At 38.2% G+C, this 19,424-nt stretch overlaps 2 protein-coding genes across 2 annotated transcripts in view; one reads left to right on the forward strand and one right to left on the reverse strand.

Moving 5' to 3' along the window:
- The window catches only part of st6gal2a (ST6 beta-galactosamide alpha-2,6-sialyltranferase 2a), a 62,653-nt gene extending 51,282 nt beyond the window's left edge, over positions 1–11,371 (forward strand). The window contains exons 9-10 of the mRNA XM_066686145.1: positions 2,103–2,277; positions 7,226–11,371. Coding sequence (XP_066542242.1) covers positions 2,103–2,277; positions 7,226–7,473 — 423 coding nt within the window. The 3' untranslated portion in view covers positions 7,474–11,371. The remainder of the gene's footprint in view (positions 1–2,102; positions 2,278–7,225) is intronic.
- The window catches only part of tmtops2b (teleost multiple tissue opsin 2b), a 30,867-nt gene continuing 17,384 nt past the window's right edge, over positions 5,942–19,424 (reverse strand). The window contains exons 2-4 of the mRNA XM_066686146.1: positions 15,465–15,790; positions 12,001–12,234; positions 5,942–6,707 (exon numbers count right to left, since the gene is read on the reverse strand). Coding sequence (XP_066542243.1) covers positions 6,492–6,707; positions 12,001–12,234; positions 15,465–15,790 — 776 coding nt within the window. The 3' untranslated portion in view covers positions 5,942–6,491. The remainder of the gene's footprint in view (positions 6,708–12,000; positions 12,235–15,464; positions 15,791–19,424) is intronic.

Raw genomic sequence — 19,424 nt, forward strand, 5'->3', positions numbered from 1 at the left:
TCTGTTTATTTCCTGACTGTCAACTCTGACAAAGTATGTAATTCATAATTACATTCCACATCATTAATTTCAAATAACAATAATGTCTCTAAACACAGCAACGCTTAAGGAACCACGTAAAGCTTGTTTTTTATAATGACTGACAAATTCCCAATTTAAAATGTATTGGCCAAGCCCAACATGGCAATTTCATTTTATTTTTTCATGAAATAAACTGGAATTTAACAAACAAGCAAAGCTTAACAATGCAGAGGATAAGGTGTACAATATCCAGTAGAGTTTCATATAGGGCCCATTCCACTCTGTTCCTACACCAGACCATCTGTGGCTGTTCTATGATCTGATCAGTAACCAGCTACACCTAACACCGAAAGTTAATCATTGGACCCAGTCTGTGTACCCAACTCAGCTTCAGCATTGCTAGCTCTTCACAGGGGTCTTCACATGCGTCTGTGCTGCACTGAATTAAGCCCATGACACCACCAGAAGGCTCCACAGTGAAGTCTGGTGTCCCAGACCCACCCTCCCTCCAAGCGAGCTTTGCAATCCTCTTAACCATAATTTCACTTTAGCATCTCTTGTAAATAAGACAGTACCAAGCCCCACTGGCTCCGTTAATTCATGCTCAGTTCCGCCAGTTCTATACGAGCTTTACATGATGTATCAACAGCAACTGCAATAACACAACACAGCACGCCTATGAGTAGTAATTAATCCCACCATAAATGGTGTAGCAGTTAGGCAAGGCGTTTCCATTTAACATGGAAAAAATAATTAAAATCAGAAGCCAATCTCAGGCTGCCATGCAGGGCCTTAAGGCAATGTTTTGCAATAAAGCTGTAAGACTGTACCAACTGCATCTAAGGTTGTTGAAAAAGCTTTACTAATGAACTTATTTAAACCATATTTGGTTTCCTGGGTAAATTCAGAGTTGTGGCATCCCACAGTCCGTTAGAATTGAACTGGTCTTGCTTAAAGATGATTGAATTTACATACAAAATGACACCTCTAATAGCAATAATCCTCTTGTATTTGACAACATTTCATTCAGCTTTAGAGGGTTTTTTTGTTTGTGTGTTGTAATGGAGGTGTAATATTTTTACATAATGAGAAGATGTTGGAATCTAGACTTTTATTTGGGCATCATTAGTGTTAAAAAAAAAAGGTGAAAGCATTACATTGCCTGGACTGAGGTTTTAAATCCACTCTGGGCAAAACCTGCGCCATGTTACTACTAGGATGATGATAGAGGCAGAACTAACAAGAGACTGTAGTATTTTACTGTAAACTGGAATCAGGATCTTTATTAAGTTAGTAACTAATGTCATTACAACGTATTTAAAAGTGATTTGTTACATTACAGAAAAAAGTAATCATTTTACTGTAACACATTCTTTTGTAACGTTACCCCCAAAACTGTAAACAAAGGTGGTTGTTGTTATTATTATTATTACACTGCAGGAGTCCACTTGTTGGTATGAGGCCTGTTCATATTGTACATTACATCAGTACTTTAAAATTTAATCAGAATAGTATAAGCAAGTGTTTTAATAGAAGAGACTACAGTGTCTTATTGAAGAGAAATATTTTAGCAAAATGGGAAGCTGTGTTACTTGTTTCAGAGAGATTCCTATTTGAAAAATCAAATCTTTACTGATAATATTGAAATATTGCTTGTTAAAAACCTTGCCTTTTTAAGCTTATGTAAGACTTTTGATATTTGATTCCAGATTTCTTTATACACAGAAGAAAACACCATTTATTCCTTTTAATTAAATGAATTATATAAATATTTTGAGGTTTGTATTTTACATGCCATTTTGAAGATTTCAGATTCTTGTGAAAGTTCTGATAGTGGTTATTCTGTTAGTGGTTATTTACTTTTCAAGGTGGATTTTACAAGGATTCTGTAGAATCTCGGCTTTTTAATGGCTTTGCAAAAAGACCTCCCTGTGTGGTCCTTGAGAAGGGTAAATTAAAAGATTCTTTTGTCATGTCTGACTTTTTGCAAGAATGGATGTTCATTTGCAAAGTACAAATTGTCTCCTGAAGGATGTTTGCTAAAGTGTTCCTGCTTTTTATTTATTTTTATTTTTTTAAAGTGGTATACAAGCCCAGACTACAACCTGTTTACACCCTACATGGAGCACAGGAAACAGTTTCCTACTCAGCCTTTCTACATTCTGCACCCCAAATTTATCTGGCAGCTATGGGACTTGATCCAGGGCAACACCATGGAGAATATTCAGCCCAACCCACCTTCTTCAGGCTTCATTGGTAAGACCCATCACCCACATGTTGTCTGATCATGTTTCTATGTATTTTTTTATTTTTTATTTTTTTAAATCTACAATTTTCAACCTTCCTCCCTAGATTTATTTTCTTACATCTGGCATAAATGAACTGGGGGAAGCAACAATGTTTCACAAGGCCAGTGTGAAGACAATGCATTGTTTTATGTAGCCTAAAGTAAGGTTTATTTACTCTTTATCTCTTCCCAGACTTGCATTCCTATGATTAATTCCTCTGTGGTTAACACACGAAAATATTTTAAGAATTTGTCCTGGATTGCTTTATTCTAGGAATCATTCCTGTTTTTTAACGTGCACCCAGTTGAGGTGTCTTGTAAAAACCACTCATCTGGTTTATTCGTAACCTGCTACAGACATGGGTTTTACAAAGTTCACCAAAACTGTTGCATAGCTTCAACTCAGATGTTTAAATAATTGGTAAATTAAGTTGTCTTTTCCGATTTTTTGCAGATTTTAAGAAAATAGTATGATTTTCCTGTAGGCTGTAAAACTTAGGCATTAATTTTGTACCATTTTTATGTTTTCAGAAATGCAAGAAATTTCTGAAAAAAGAGAACTGTATGGAGTTAAATCACTGTCACTAGAACCTGAAATCATGATTCCTGAAAAAAAATGTGTGATTTGATATTTAATTGAATATGTTGTTTAAGAAGCTGCGGGTGATTTCAGGTACAAAAATACAGGGGAAAAAATCAGGTCATAAAAATTAAGATCTGGAAACATATGGTGTGCTGAGGAAGAGTAAACAAGCATAGATGTAATTGAACTCCCACCCGGCCAATCATGAGGTCATTTGGAGGGTTGTCTTTTATAACTGATGTAGGAGCACAAGGGAAAATGGCAGATGTAAAAGTGGAACATTTCTAGTTGTAAGTAATTTATTCATCCTCCTCTTTATAAAAAGATTAATTACATCTACGTTTGTTTGCAGCATCATGAATTTCAGGCTCTAGTGACACAATATAACTTCCTAATGTGGAGCCAGATGAAAACCAATGAACACAAACTATTTTATGCACTGATGTACAGTGGGAGCAGATTGAGTTGTCCCCCTGATCCCAGTGGAATGAGATTGTATGATTTGTGTGTCTGGGCACTTCTAAGACAGCTTCCATTCTACAGTGGTAGCAACACATGGCATTTGGAAGCTTTTAGCGAAGCACGAAAGGTGTGCAGGACCACATCCAAAGAAAAGGCTTATACATATCCTACATCGACAGGACGAACAAAAACAGACATGCCACTGCACACTCACAGAATGGAGTTAAGACACACAGATCAGATCTTTATTTGTAATCATATTTTTTTTAGATCTATAACAGGGCTTCATGCTGTGCAGGCAGTAATTGAGAATGTGCCAGTGTGTTGTGCCATGAACAGGTTCTGTGATGAACCAGCAGCCAAATTTGTTCCGCTCTTATTTCCTGAGAAGCATAACCTGCTGAAAAAATTTATCCTGCTACTGTCTGTACCTCTGGAGGTGAGCTCTGTAGCCTCTGTGCATCAGAGCTGAAGCTTATCACACTCTCTCATACACGAAACCTTCCACTTTCCATATTGATTTAGATGCAATGGTAAAACCCGTACGGTACAGGCACTGTCAGGATTATTTGCTGTGTGTGCGGATCCTTTTACATGTTGTGAGTATATAAAGTTAGCTGGTTCCAGGCCTGATGTTGCTTTTTTTTTTTTTTGTTTTTTTTTTTTTTTATATATGTGACAGGCACTTCTATCAAGAACAGCACACAGGTTTAATCATGTTATGCATGAAAGCGAATGTAGCATATGTAGTCCAAGTTATAGTATTGTGTACTTGCACATGGAACTGAACCCAAGCCTTCTAATTAAATAGAAACCCTGCACATAATGAGAAAAAAACCATAAGGTTCTCAGCAGGCACTGGATAGCTTTATGCCAACAATAGTAGCTATTTGTAGTTTCATTTTAATTCAAAATAAAAATGTAAAACTATATGCAAAGTTATACCTCTGGGGTTGAGAGCAAATATACAATTAATCACAAACCACAGCAAATTTTGATTTAATTAGTTATTTTAAAAAAAAAAAAAAGATCAGCAGCCTTCAATATATTGCATGCTATGAACATTATGCGACAAATGTCCAAAAATAATGATGAAATATTACATGGAATCATTTATTATTATTATTATTATTATTATTATTTTAAATCAAACAGTAAAATAATTTTTCTTCCTCTTGTTAACTTACTATTTCCTAGAGCTAAGACTTTTCTATGATTGCTACAATATATTGGTCCATGCACTGCACATTACTCATCTCAGACAAACCTAAAGGACACAAATACACAGAGTTGTTTGTTTTGCTGGTCACAGTTGTGAGGCATTGGATTTATTCATAGCTAGATGACTTCACACACTTTATACACAAACAAGTATAAACACATTTTGGTTTAGGACATTTGAAAATACAGGTTCATATTAGGATGGCATTGTCAGCATTCACTCTTCCAGTCCCTATTAAACACATAACTGCATCATTCAAATTTACATTCATATCTTTCAAATGCAGGAGAATGTCCTGTGCTCCCTTGTGTGAAAAGTCAGTTTAATTCATTGCTCATTAATACAGGTAATTGTCTTTGGAATAAAAGTCATGTTCATGGTCATTTCACTTTGTTCGTGCCTTAGCTGTACAAGTTGTGATATTTGCAGAGGAAAATTATATATAGAACTTATATTAACAGGTCACAAGCAGATTTGAAATGCTCTTCTCCACATACATCAAAACAAATTACGCATCAGTGATGAAATTTCTTTTGTTTGTTAAAGATGTCAGTGACTAAATGCAAAAAAATAAATAAATAAAAAATACAAAATTAAATAATATAATCATGTTCCTGAGAATGTTCCACATTTATTTTTTTCTGCTTAATATACACACCAACAACTGTTAAAATTCTAGAATCTCTTGTACAATCACTCATTTTTAGCCATCAAAAACATTTTTTTTCCTTCTTTCCTCATTTAGCCCTCAGGTCTTCATTGGAATGGAGGGAAAAATGGGGGGTTATAGGGATTTCTCAGGTTCTGTACCAGCTTTGACTGCAAAGGAGCAGTTCAACTCAATAGACTGCCAGCACAAGCAATCACCATGAAGCCACAGGAGAGACAAATAGCTCTTAATTATTTATGATGTGTGTGTGTGTATAATAACGTCTATACTGTAGAAGTATAATGGCCAGTTTGAATGTGTTTCTAGCATGGGTAGACTGTTGAGTTGGGCTGCTCCCTTTTGGTCAAAGCTGAAACAGCATGATAATTTTAAGTGAAGCTTGGGAGGGTAACTGAAAACAAATAACATATACCAGTTTACTAGTGTATACCAGATACATGTTAGCTGTTTTAATATTTATTTATATATATATATATATATATATATATATATATATATAAAATCTGAAATTGTATTGATGCTAGAATTATAATTTTATTTATTTATTCTACTTTTTTTGGTGTACATAACGGCATACATACAAAAATAAAGAAAATAATGTGGAACATGATTTTAAACTTTCATTTTCATCAGACACATCAGAGCTTCCATGGTTAGCAGACAATACAAAAAAACATTACCTTTGAATTGTCTTTTCTTTAGCCTTCAGTGATATTTGTCCGATTTATATGCAGATGTTTTTATTTTATTTTTGATGCATTTGGGGTTTTTGTTTTGTTTCTTTTTTTTGTTTTTGTCCTTTTTGTGGGGGGTGGTGGGTGTCATTTTGGGACAAAAATGTACACATTACAGTAATGTAAAGAAAATTGATATATAAATACTTTTGGTCGTACTACTAGGGCACATCCTAGAGCACATAGACACCTACACCAGATATATATATTTCAAAGCCTGTCTAGGTGCTCTAGGCTTTCTTTTAATAGTATTTCCTCCCAAAGTAAAAGTATTCAAGCTAGAATAGAGCTTTTAAGCCAAAGTCATGGATGTTTGGACAAAAATAAGATGTGGGACAACAACACGGTTGCTTAGGGGTGGTGTACACCTCTGAAACACAGTCAATTCTCTGTGGTACAAAGAACATCCAGGGCTCGGTTGAAAGGAGAATCACTTCACTAAGTCAGAATATCCACTCACACGCATCAGGGAAGACATTCACAAATGTGTATGCAAAAGAGTGACCTCCTCATTAAGATGTAACCTCAGGAGGTGTGCTTATCTCTTCTCTTGGGGTACTGTAGTCTTCCTCCTTCAGACCAGTGGAAATCTGAGCTGTACAAGCAACAGTATTGCTGTGCACGATGCGGTTCAGCTGGATGACTGTGGTCTTGGATGGCATGGATGAGTTTCCATTCTCCACAGATGTCACATTGCAGTGGAACAGGATAAGGAAACATCTGTAGAACTAGAGAGAGGGAGACAGGGGTAAAAGGCAATTAGGAGGTCAGAGAATAATGAGACAGGGAATTAGAACTTAGAGCCTATGAGGGCATTAATTCCAAAGCCTGACACTCTGTGAGGGCTTGATAGGAGAGACTGAAGCACTGTGGGTCTTTTGGCTTAGTTGAAAGTTCTGTGATGTGCAGGAAAATTCTCTTAACACAGGCAAACCCCACCACTAATGACACCAACCAAAGCTGTGTTGCTTTACAACACAACCCCCCAATTAAAATTTCCTTTCCCCTTCCCACAAATCAGGAACATACTAGGCTTTGCTGCATGGTTATAAAAGCTCTGTTTGTAAGGTATGAGTTAGAATATTACCTGGTGCACTGTGAGGATGTGTATCTATTTCTGTAAATCAACCTGAGAACTCTGAAACTCGGTAAAAACTCAGGAGCCCCCCACCAGACTATTTCTTATGTACACATGTTTGTTTCTCTAAGTGCCAGCATTTGATTTGCTAACTCTTGTGTGTTTCAGGCATCCTGCTGATGATGTCTCTGTGTGAAGAGGTCCATGTTTATGAGTACATTCCTTCTTTCAGACAGACAGACTTGTGTCATTATCATGAGCGCTACTATGACGCCGCTTGCACTCTGGGGGCTTACCACCCACTGCTTTATGAGAAGATGCTGGTCCAGCGCATCAACTCCGGCTCTGAGAATGACCTCAAGAGGAAAGGCAAGGTCACTCTCCCCGGCTTCAGCACCATCCACTGTGACCACTGAACGCTTGACCACTCGGAGAAGGGTGCAATAATCGTCCTCGTTCAGCAGAGGAAAAGACCTTAGCTGGGTGCTGGGTTTGGCAGAGAACCTTCACCGAGAAAACTGAGAAAACTGGCCATGATGGTCCACAGAGACCAAAATGTTCTCTTGAGGAACAGTTTGTAAAAGTTGCATTTTCTGAGCCTTGTGTGATTTTAGAGGTCAATGGGTAGCAATAGGATATCTCTTAGGAGAGGTCTTTTTAGATTCTTGGTGATTTAGCTTTTGCTGGCCATCACGTGACGGCATTTGAAGGTGTTTGTGTGTCTGTGATGGTCTAGTCAGAAGGGGGAAATGGGGTGGGGTGTTTGTATTTGTCTTAAGTCCTGCCTGCGATGGAGCTTTGAGGAAATTTTCTGAGGAACACTTTAAAGCAGTCAACAACACTGAATGTTACCAGTCCATTCTGCACCAAGTCTAAATATGTACACGCAACAGTGGATTTACCTTCTCACAAGTGTGAAGGCTTTTAATCATCTTTTTTTAGTGAATGCACATTTTCAAAACACTGTTTTTACCTGATACTTGTCACTAGTTGACTTCAGGTTTTACTGGATGGAAATCTGAGTTTTATTTACTGCTGTAGTGCAGTTTTCTCGGCTGCTCATGTTGTTTCAACATCTTTGAGAATGATCATTGTGCTCTGCCGTCTGAGCTGTGCTGTATTTTCTCTTAAGAGTCCCACATAATCTCTGGGTTACTCAAGTTACAGAACTTTCTTCACTGTTGTGTTTATAGCATGATCAAAGTACAGTTCAAAGTGACTGTCTCCATTATTAGTTTTTTTGTCAAGCAGTTGAGAAAACCACCTTTTCACTCCATTCTGCACTTTAGGAGGGCATTCATTGCCAGCGGCGTTCCAGCGGAAGGCTGGACAAGGGCTTGCTGGCCTCCCCCACACCCTGCATTCACAACATCACTGCCCAAACATTATCAGATTCAAGCCTTTGGCAATATAATCAGTGCAGTGTAATGTGTAATCCAGTGTAGCCTGGTTGTTGTACTTGTCCTGCGGTCCTCATGCGCTCCCCATGGAGTCGCATTCAAAAAGCGAATGAAAAAAGTTTTCCATGCATTGTATGCATTCAATTTTAAAGGGTTTTTTTTTTTTTTTGAACAGGGGATTTTCACCTTCATATTGTTTAATCTTAATATGTAAATAGGGATTTTTGTTTGTGTAACGATGATGGAATATAAGATTTTTGTCTTACGATTTGGGTACGTTTATTTTTGAGTGGGAAAGACAAGCTAATATTTGTATGAATTTAAGGAGGAGGCGAACTAAAATCTGTACAGCTGTTGTGAGATAGCAAAACTGTCGATGTTTCCTCTCAGGTGTACATTAGACTAGGAAACAAGGCCTCTCTGCAGAGTTTAAATGACACTGCATCTTATAGACTTGGGTTTATAACTGTGTGATTAGTTTGTTACTGTGGTTGATAACTTTCACGTGTTGGAGTGAATTGAGCGGATGGGACATGAAAAGAACGGCATTTTGAACTTACGTTTCAGTTTTCACTTGAGTAAAAACAACAAACGAGCATCTGCATATTGGGATTTTTCCCTGCCACTAATTGTCTTACCACTGTAATTATTACTTTATTTGAATTTCAATAGAAACATCAGGGCTGATTGGTAGAGATCAGTCAGACAAGCAAACAATTATTTAGTAATATCTCTGTAATCGTGCCACCACACTAACTGACTCTGTGCCCATCAAACTCAACAGCTCTCAGCAAGTCTACACTGAGTAAATATGTTTGCTTCTCCATTAGAGGGGGGTGTTAGGTGATGGAAGAAGAGGCAAAGCTGCTGGTCAGTGAGTAAGCAAGATTTTCTCAGTGTTTCTGCAGGGTGTTTGATAAGGCAGTACTTTACGCTCTGTTGATCTTTTACTAACTCCTCACTGAATGTCTTATACTCGTAAGCCTTTAACCTCTAGAAGACTGGCACCATCATCTACAAGAGACAAAAGCCTCTTACTCTTCTTTATTTATTTATTTATTAATTATTTTTGTTTTGTAAAATGGATCTGGAATATGCTTCCTAAAATCTTTTACAATAGACAAAGTATTTAAAATATTGCTGTCAAAAAAAAAAAAAAAAAAAAAAAAAAAAGTATTCCAGCTCCTTTAGGAACATTTCTACTGGTTCATTCATCGTTAACGTTCCACACAATGCAAAAAAAAAAAAAAACCTTTCTTCAAGTGATAAAAAAGAAATGGACATACATTTTTGGATAGCGACAGTTTGCTGAAAAGCCGAGTCCTTTTAGGAATTTAATGGTGTCTTTTTGTTTATTGTTTTAATCCCAAGCTGTTGTGCCAGTGATTGTATGACTACTTTTACTTAAGTTCTGAATGAAGAACTAACTGTGTAATTAGTACAATGCAAAGTGGATAACGCATGCTAGTAGCAGGGTTTCTAAGCTCTTTGTGGTAAACATACTTAGTTGTCTCTAAGTCTAGGTTAACAACTAAGTTGGTAAACAAAGGAGGTGATTAACTTCCTTCTTTTAATGTGTTGAAGTTATCATTTTAGATAACGATTCTTTAGTAATGAGTATTGGACGAGTTTGTGATGCAGAACATAAGGCATGAAGTTCTGAGCCAAAAGGTATTCATTGGGTGTTTTGTGGTTGGACGGTCAAGGCCTGTGAGCGTACGGTGCTGGAACTGTGGTGCTGTGCATCTGTGCTGATTCTTTCTCTCTGCCCCCCCCCCCCCCCTTCTCTCTCTCTCTCTCTCTCTCTCTCTATATCAAGTACTTAATTTCACCATTTCTGTTGTTTTGGCTTTGTTCACATTTTTATATTTGGATTTGAAAACAAATGACTGAGGTTCAGATTTACGTATTATGTGAGTTTCAGGGTACGTCTGTTGGACATGAACTACTGCAAAAAAACACTGCCCTGTTTAGATTCAGTACATCTCACTGATCTGAACTTTTCCAAATTAAGACCGTACACACGTTTAACAGGAGAAAGCTTCTCCACAAGGGGGTGCCATTAGCAGTCAAATTGTTTTTACATCAATGACACTGTGTGCCGTGTTTTCAAAGGGTCTCCAATGATTGAACAGGTTATTCATCTTATAAAAAGTCACATGAACACTTGGTCTCAGATTTTTTTTGCTGATTCTCAGCCGCACTTATAACAATGCAGTTTTCAGTTTCTGCTGTATTTGAAGGTAACGTATTCTCTACAGAGTTCACTGGGTACACAACTTACTTGTTCAGGAGCATTCAGTGTCTTGGCCATGAAGGCCATGAAGGTTCACTATGTTTTGAGGCCTTTTATCTGATCAGAGTAGTGATAAGTGCCACTGATGCCCAAATGCCACTGGGTTTAACAAATGAGGTTTTGTTTAAAAACCATTACAAATTGGACCAAGTGGTTAATTCATGTGCGGTACGAACACTCTACTTTTCTCTTTATAGTCAGATGTGTCGGTTGACCTTCTTTGACCTGCAACCTCACTTATGCTTTCAGATCCAGTGTTGGAGTTCAGAGCCATAACGGCACAACATGGTCAGTTTCTTCTGTCAGTTGTAATTCACTATCCTCTAAATAATATGAAGAAATCAGGTCTCTTTCTTTCTCTCTCTCTCATTCTCTCTTGCCCTCACTCTCTCACACTCCTTCCCTGCCACACAGCCTTTTAACATTAGACCTGGTGTAAAATATTTGAAGCCTGATACAATGACTGTAGACAGAAGTGATTTAAAGCCAGTTTGCTTTCAAAAGCCATGGGATGCTTTTGATGGCATTTCTTTAATTTTGTTAATGCCAATTTCATGATTAGACTTGAATCTGGTTTAAATTGTGTTTTATGTTAATGGTTTTCTAACATGTAAATAAAAATACACAAATGAATGTACATGCTGTTTGTGAGTTATTTATCAATTCAGTGTCTCAAAATAAAGTTAGGGGTCACCAAAAATAACACTTCCTGTTGGATCTAAAGGTGAAGCTGACCCTAAATCGTCCAACACATACCACAGTAATGATATTTACATGTTTACAACTCCCACAATGTCTTTAGCAGCATGTTCAGACTGAGATAAAGTACAACAAAATGTTCTGATGAAATGCACCAGAATAAACAAATTGTGATATTAATACTTGAATATTGACACTTGGAATAGTTGAGGAGTCATCCACATTCCAACAACACACATTAATTTTGTGGAATTAGTCATTGTGAGGAATGATTTGTGTTTTAATGTACAGTAGATTTGATTAATAGCTATTTTTGGGCCCTACACAAACAGGTTTATGAAAGTGTCCAATGTTGTCGTGAATTGTAATGAAAGGTTTTGTTCAGTAATCAGTTGGGGTCATGTTACTACCTGTGATACCTGTGAAAGACGCCATGATGTTTGACACGTTACGGCACTCATTACTCTCATGGTTTGATCGTGTTAATCTAATGTGACCCATTTTAAGAAAACGTTACCATGCGTTTCTTTGCGAATGAAAGCACTTACATGTTTGTTCATGAGGATGTAAATAACCGGGTTGATGACTGTGCTGCTCTTGGCCAGTAGAGAGGGCACCACACTGGCCACAGGAGTGATGATTCCTGGCTGACCAAACGTGGCCATTATAGCCACCACACTGTACGGCGTCCAGCACAGCAGGTAACACACCACCGTAGTGATCACCATAAACAACACATGATACTCTCTCCTCCGTGCAGCTGACTTCCGGATCTTCCCCACCTGGAAAATAGAGGAAGAAAGCATATTTGCTTATTGATGGATGTACATTTCTGACACCTGAGAGGTTTATATTTATATACAAAAAAGAAAATCGTAATCACTCAAGTTGCTGACGTTTTCAAAAGAGTGAATCACACAGAGTTCAGGTCTCAACGTCCATGAATTACTTGGATTATGGCAAGTGGAAAATGTGGTCAAATTCTAAGACTAAAGTTGATTGTTATGGAACAACATATGTATATTTCTTTGAAAACACAAAACGTGTTATGCGTTTGTTAAAATAATTTTTAATATAGACCTTTATTTTATTTTTATTTTTTTTAAGTGTGAAAGGTTTATTGCAAGTCAGGCTTCTCTACATGGTTGTGTGATGTGTAAAACCTTGTTGACTTTGTCATTTTAAAGACGAGCCATTCTCATTCTCTGTACAGAGGGATGATAAACTATGCAGTGTTGAACACAGTCTGGAGATGAAATGAGCATTGCCCTGGTCATATCTAACTGACAGGTGTGTATTCACGTTCATGCTGTGAAACCGATCACTGTCAAACATTACACAGATACAAGATCTGTTCTATCTATTCACTGGCAGCTTCCCAGTGCAGGAGCGCTAACCTCTAGCAGAGCCATCAATCATTGTCTTCAATGGTTCAGAGACATCAGGAGAAGAGAAAAACACTGGAATGATTTTTATTATTATTATAATATTCCTTTTATTTTCCATAGAGCCAGTTCCCTATATGTGGGCAGCCATGCTCAAATTACTGTTCCATAAAACACTGCATATTCGGTCTTGCACAAGGAATGTCTTGTATGTCAAAATAACTTTGTGCTGTCAGAACAACACCTTGTGTCTTAGTTGTTGACGTTTAAGTTGTTGAGAGAATTTGAAAATACAGGCTGCCACTCACACTGTGCTAAAATGTCATAATAAATAGGTAAAGAAATTGGTCAAAGAAGTCCCCCCCAGGAAAAAGCAATAGCAGAAATAGCAGTTGAGGAACTTGGGGATGTGAACGAGGGGGGACGATATTAATGATCATGGGAGTATATCTTTTTTATCGTGGCATTAAACAACATTAACAGCTGTGAAAAAAATTACAGCTCATTAGAAAGGCTTCTCCATGTTCCTTACTTTGTGGATTAGATAACATGCCAGCCCTCGCTATGGGATAATCAGGACACCCTGATACCCTCATTCACACCCTCACACTTATAGACACTTTCGAGTAGCCAATCCACCTATCAATTTGTGTTTTTGAACAGTGGGAGGAAACCTACGCCGACAGGGGAAGAACAAACCAAACCCCTTGTGTACAGTCAGTCACCCAGAGCGAGGTTCGAACTCACAACCTCCAGGTCCCTGGAGCTGTGTGACAAAAAGCATAACAGACGTGACATTTCATGCCATTTGTTGTAATACAGAACATTACCCATGAGTCTGAAATACTCAAAAAATATTGAAATACATATATGGACCCTGATTTTGTTTGGAGATATAAGGTTTGGTTCCTTCAGCAATGACAGATATGGGCAGTATGGTCAGAGCTGGTGGACAGAAACCATCCAAAAAAAGATATGGGGTGATATTATCATGACTCATTAAAAATAGGCAGACTTTGTGCTCAGACATGAAAAGAGACTTGCTTTTACTTTCCAGTGCATCAGAGTCAAAGAGTCCTTTTGATTAACTATTCCATTAAATGCAACTTAACAGCCTTCTTTAAGAGATAAAAATAGTCCCTTTCCTCTATAACCCAGACCTTAAAAATCAAGCTGCCGTTCAATAAGAAAAAAAAATCAGCACTGAAATAAATATTTAACTTTGTTGTCATGTTGTCATTTTAAACCGTGTTCCACTGCTGTGTGCTCTTAGGGAAAGCAATTAATGTCAACACAAAACATAAAGGATCTGATCTTAAACATTCTTAAAGTAGTCTATACATCGTATTAATATCATAATTATCTTCCCAGTGTGGATTGTGACAGGGTAATTATAACAGATCAACTATGAATCCTGAATGAGTAAAATCGGCTCAACAATAACGATGAGTGTTGTGTATGACTGTTCTTGTCCTGTCATTTAACATCATTAACTGCTGTGAAAAACACAGCTCATTACTGTCTAAAATATTCTCCTGTTCCCCTTACTGTGTAGATTGCAAATAGCTTGCTGGCTTATGCCTAGCCCACACACTGGGATAATCAGGACAATTCCAAGGCCAGTTTGTTCTCCACACACCCACAATAGCTGTTCTGGTTTCTGACGCTGCCCAGGTTGTCTTGTGTTGTGGGGTGTGTATACGATGCAGTATATAGGGATTTAGAGATAAATATATATTTATTCATTCATTCATCTTCAGTGAGCTTCTAGGTTCAGAGAGACAGGGCATAGTCTGAAAGCGTATATTTGTTCTGTTGATGTGTGACAGCCTTCATCGTATTTTAATCCTGAAATAAAATGTGCATGGGAATAGACATCATATTTGAATATTCACAAAGCCATAAATCATTTAAGAATCTTGCAATATATGAACTATATGCTTCTGTACAGAGCCTGTATTTTACACCTTGCACAAAACATATGTTCTTAATCCAAAGAAAGATATGGCTCTGGGTTTAATTCTAATACAAAAGTATTACTTTTGTAAATAATTATTATAAATTCAAATATCAAATTTAAGTTTAAATACCCATCACAAGCATCTGCTTTGTGCTTCCAAGAGGTAGAATCATTGTCAAGTGAGCACAACTTGCCTTTCTCATGTTTCTAACTGAAAGCAATGGCACTTCCCCTCCCAATCTGTTAGCTGTTGGAATTGAATTGGCAGTTAATATTCTCCTCCAAGTGTTCTGACTTTTCCAGTGGTGAGTTAGCAGCTGACTTTATGTTCCACAAAGGAAATGTTCATTTTAAAAAATGAAGTACGTTTGAATAACTACGTGGGTGGCACATTGGCGCAGCAGGTGGGTTTGAGTCCCTGCTCCGCTTTTCATCTTCTCTGCATATTGTCCACTGAGTTACAGGGTATCATAAGCATCTCAATATATGGAGTGTGCTCCATGGCAGCTGCTTGAACATTATACAGACTCCAACTGTCTCTCATTTATTATCTTTCCAAAGCTCTCAGTATAGGCCTTGACGTTAGGAATGTACTTGCATTTGACTGCTCCCACTCAGTGAGACTTGCTTTGCTGGTTTAAAGGGAAAAAGGGTAATAACCTCTTACCTGTTTGATGGCATAGAGTAGCCGTCCGTAGCTGTAGACCATGACAATCACGGGGAGGCCCAGGCAGAATATGAAGAGACAGATAATGTAGGCATGGGACTGGGGCGAGCGTTCAGTCCAGGACACAGAACAGCTGGTACCTGCACCCTCTAGACCATAACTACTCCAGCCCAGCAGAGGGGGCACTGTCCAGATCACAGAGTAGAGCCAAGAACCCCCCACTGCCAGCAGAGGTTTACGGTAGTCGAGACCCTGTTTATTATACATTGTCAGTGTACTGTAACGATCATACGACAGAATCACCAGAGATATCAGAGACACGATACCTGAGAAAGAAAGAGAGAGTCAGTATTAGTAATCAGTAAAGTTTCAAATCTGAAGAAACAACTACAGACCAGTAAAACATTTTGAAAAATTAAAAACCTCTGGTGAGCTGATAGGGTTTATTGTTTTTCTAATGAAGAATACATTAACAATGCATCAATTACGGGAAAGAAATGGCATAAGTTATGATTTATACATTTTTTTGCATTAGTGTATGAAATTAATTTCTTAGCTACTCCACTACAGCAGAGTTTCCCAAGACCAGAGCTAAGAACCAGGACTGCAACTGAGAGTCATTGGGTACCAGGATGCAAAAATTAAAAAAATGCTAACTAGCACATAAGGAAATAGCAGCAGAACTTTAAAAATATGTTAAAAATGATATCTTTAAAACACTTAATTGTTGCAATAAAATCTGTACATATTCTCCAACCAATGAAAGACGTGTGTCTCCTAAAACAGTAATTTACAGGACAAGGAAAATACCTTCTAAATCTTCGATGTCTGTCAATATAAAAAAAATGTATTCAAGTAATTTTGGAACAGTGAGCGAAGTGGGGTGCAACAGGTAGTGTCGCTGTCACACAGCTCCAGGGTCCTGGAGTTGTGGGATCTTTGTCTATTGTTCGAGCTCCCGCTCTGGGTGACTGTCTGTGAAGAATTCAGTGTGTTCTCCCTGTGTTGGCATGGGTTTCCTCCGGGTGCTCTGGTTTCTTTCCACGGTCCAAAAACATGGTAGGTGGACGGGCAACTCAAATGTGTCTCTGGGTTTAACAAAAGAATGAAAATGGTCCCTGAAAACGGTCTTTTCTGTCCATGTTTTTGTCTTAGCCTTGGTTTTAGTTCCTAGATATGTGTTCACCATGTTATTTGTATTTAAATTTTTTTCCCCTTTCAACCATGGACAATAAAGAAAACAGTGGCAGTAACACTGTCATTGGTCAAAGTCCATAATTTCTGGTTGGCTGAGTACCTACAGCAGCAAAGCACAGAGGTCTTTATTTGATGTTAAGCAGAAGGTTTCAACTTGTTTAAGTTTTCAAACTGGATAAAATATGTCCTTTTTTTTGCCAGACCACCGGATGGGGGTGTTGAAGGCAGAGGCGATTGCTCTAAGACTGCAAGGGAAGCTCAGCTTCCCCTAAAATCAAAAAATAAGTGATCAAATATATACTCTTGTATGTACATGTCATTGAATAAATATGCACTACATCGCACTCAACTTTTGTTCAGAATCAGCTTCTTATCACTGGTAAAGACGCGGCTTTCCTCTCAATCATTCCCGCGGGTTCACAGTGCTTTAAACAGCGTCCACAGAGTTCAATAGCGAAGCAGCGAAACGAGACATTGGATAAATGCTGTGCTTTGTCCCGCCCATCGGGCGCTCGGCGTCTCTGGGGGTCTATGGGGCAGTGGGCTGGCCTCGGCTGGCCCGGACGTTCAGCTTCTGCATGATGATTGGATGATCATCCCTGAATCTGAGGCTGAATCCCTTTTTGATTGACAGGGAAATGAGCGAATCAGCGATCCTTTGGTGTAGAGATCCATGGGAGCATTACATTTTTATTCTGTTCTGAGTTGAACGGGAGACTTTCTTAATCCTCTTAGCAGCATTTTCTAGCGACAAATCGAGCTTCTATTTCTGGTGGAGTTTTTTGTAGCTGCTTGTGTTTGGAGACTGACTTCTATCACAGTTTCTGTCCAGCGGGTGCTGCTGAGCCCCTCCACCGTCACAAAGCACTAACAGGCGGACACACTTCACATGGGCCAAAGCCGTTTAAGCAGCCTAGCTCTGCTGGCCATTGAGAGGACACTAGTCAAGTCCCTGGAAAAGACGCCTTGTTGGTACGACAGGGTCACAGATCATTTTCTTGAAAGGAACGGAGGGTAGAATTTACGTATAAATAAACCGACACATTTTATGATGTAGGCCGAAATTGAGCTTCCCCTCCTTGAAAGACCAGCATCCGCCACTGGTTGTAGTTAAGTACCTCATGAAACAGCTCAGAGTCTAAAAAACAGCGTAATCATCCCGTGGAGCTGGACGGGGTCATGTACAAAGCTTCATATAAATAAATAGAAAATAAAACAGGAACATTCAGTTTGTGTGTGTTTCTGGGGATGTGTTTGGTTCTGCATTAGTTACGTTACTCCGCTGTTCACAAGCTCAGCAGGACGACTTGGAACTCTGCAACATTTACACAGGAATTATACCTCACAGAGAGAGGACTGCTGAATTTGTCTTATTTCATGTGTGTGTCTTTGCCTGAAATATTGTAAAGTGGTGGGGAGACATTGTGGCAGTGTGTTTATAAAACTGTACACAGCCTTCTTAAACGTCATGCTTTAACTTTTTACATTGAATAAATAAATAATTGTAATTCTTAAAATCAACAAAATATTTGTCTTTGTTCTTGTGGTAGATACAGTATTTTTAAATAAAATAAAGAAAAAACACTGATTCTGGTGTTATATATTATGCACAAAATGCTGTGCTCCTTTATTAATTTCTGCATTTATTACATTTACAGTATTTAGCAGATGCTCTTATCCAGAGTGACTCACAAAAGTGCTAAGCATTCAGACAGAATGTGAATCCTAGCTAGTACCAATAGGTTAGGGTCCAAATTCCCTCTGAGCTCAAATGCTTGTCGGACAAATGTCCTGCCCTCCATGTTTTCTGTACAATACAATCACAAAATAAATACCACATATAAACAAAGACATTGATATGAAGCAACAAAGCTTCTCCAGACCTTCCAATGATAAGGGTATGTATTTTGGCCTTGGTATTTTTGTTTTTGAAATGCCAGAATCACCTCTGTGACAATGGCTGTATGGCTAACAGCAGTCTGGCAAAACTAGGCTTGCCTAGTTCTTTTTTTCTTGTTTCTACCCTAATTCCTTATTTGCTATTTACTCTGCCTGTTTCTCTTCAGTAGCATTCCCCCTTTGTTCTGATCCTCGGGTGTTCCTTGCTTCACTTTGGCTTAAATCTGAGACATTTAGTTCAGCTCTTTGTGGAACATTGCCTTTGCTTAGAGGTTAGTTTCTTTTCATGTGCCTAGTTTTCCTTTGTTTCCTAGTGCCTGGTCGATTGTAATCATTGTGTTTATGCTTCTGTATTGATTTGCAGTAGTCTGGTTTGTTTGTCTATCATGTGGTCCAACCTGGAATCCAAAATTATCACTGTTTTTATGGTTCAAGCTGTTACAGTCACCCAAGTGTTAGGATTTGATGCTCTGAGATAGATAATACACTTCCACAGTACACACTTCATCCACTGGGCATGGGGAGTTTAGGGGAGGGTGTTCTCTGCCCCCTGAGATCCACTATTGAGGAGAGGGTATGGCCACTAGATTTGAAGTGGCGTGGAGACAAGTGGTTATTGAAATAACACCCAGATCCCTCACCAACAGAACTTGGAACCAGGGGTTGAAACCCTAAAATGTTACATGCTAAAACTTAAAAATTTGTACTACAGATTACTACATATTTTCAAAGGGTTTTTTTTAATGCAGTGGTATTTCTTTAAAAAAAATGGAAAGGGCATACTCTAAAATATACACCGTCTGTCAGACCATGCACTTCCTGTAACCTCTTTTAGCGCTTTTGCTTTGTCATAAACCTCTTGGG

Source organism: Hoplias malabaricus, chromosome 12, assembly GCF_029633855.1.
Source record: "Hoplias malabaricus isolate fHopMal1 chromosome 12, fHopMal1.hap1, whole genome shotgun sequence".
In the NCBI taxonomy this organism is placed as follows: Eukaryota; Metazoa; Chordata; class Actinopteri; order Characiformes; family Erythrinidae; genus Hoplias; species Hoplias malabaricus.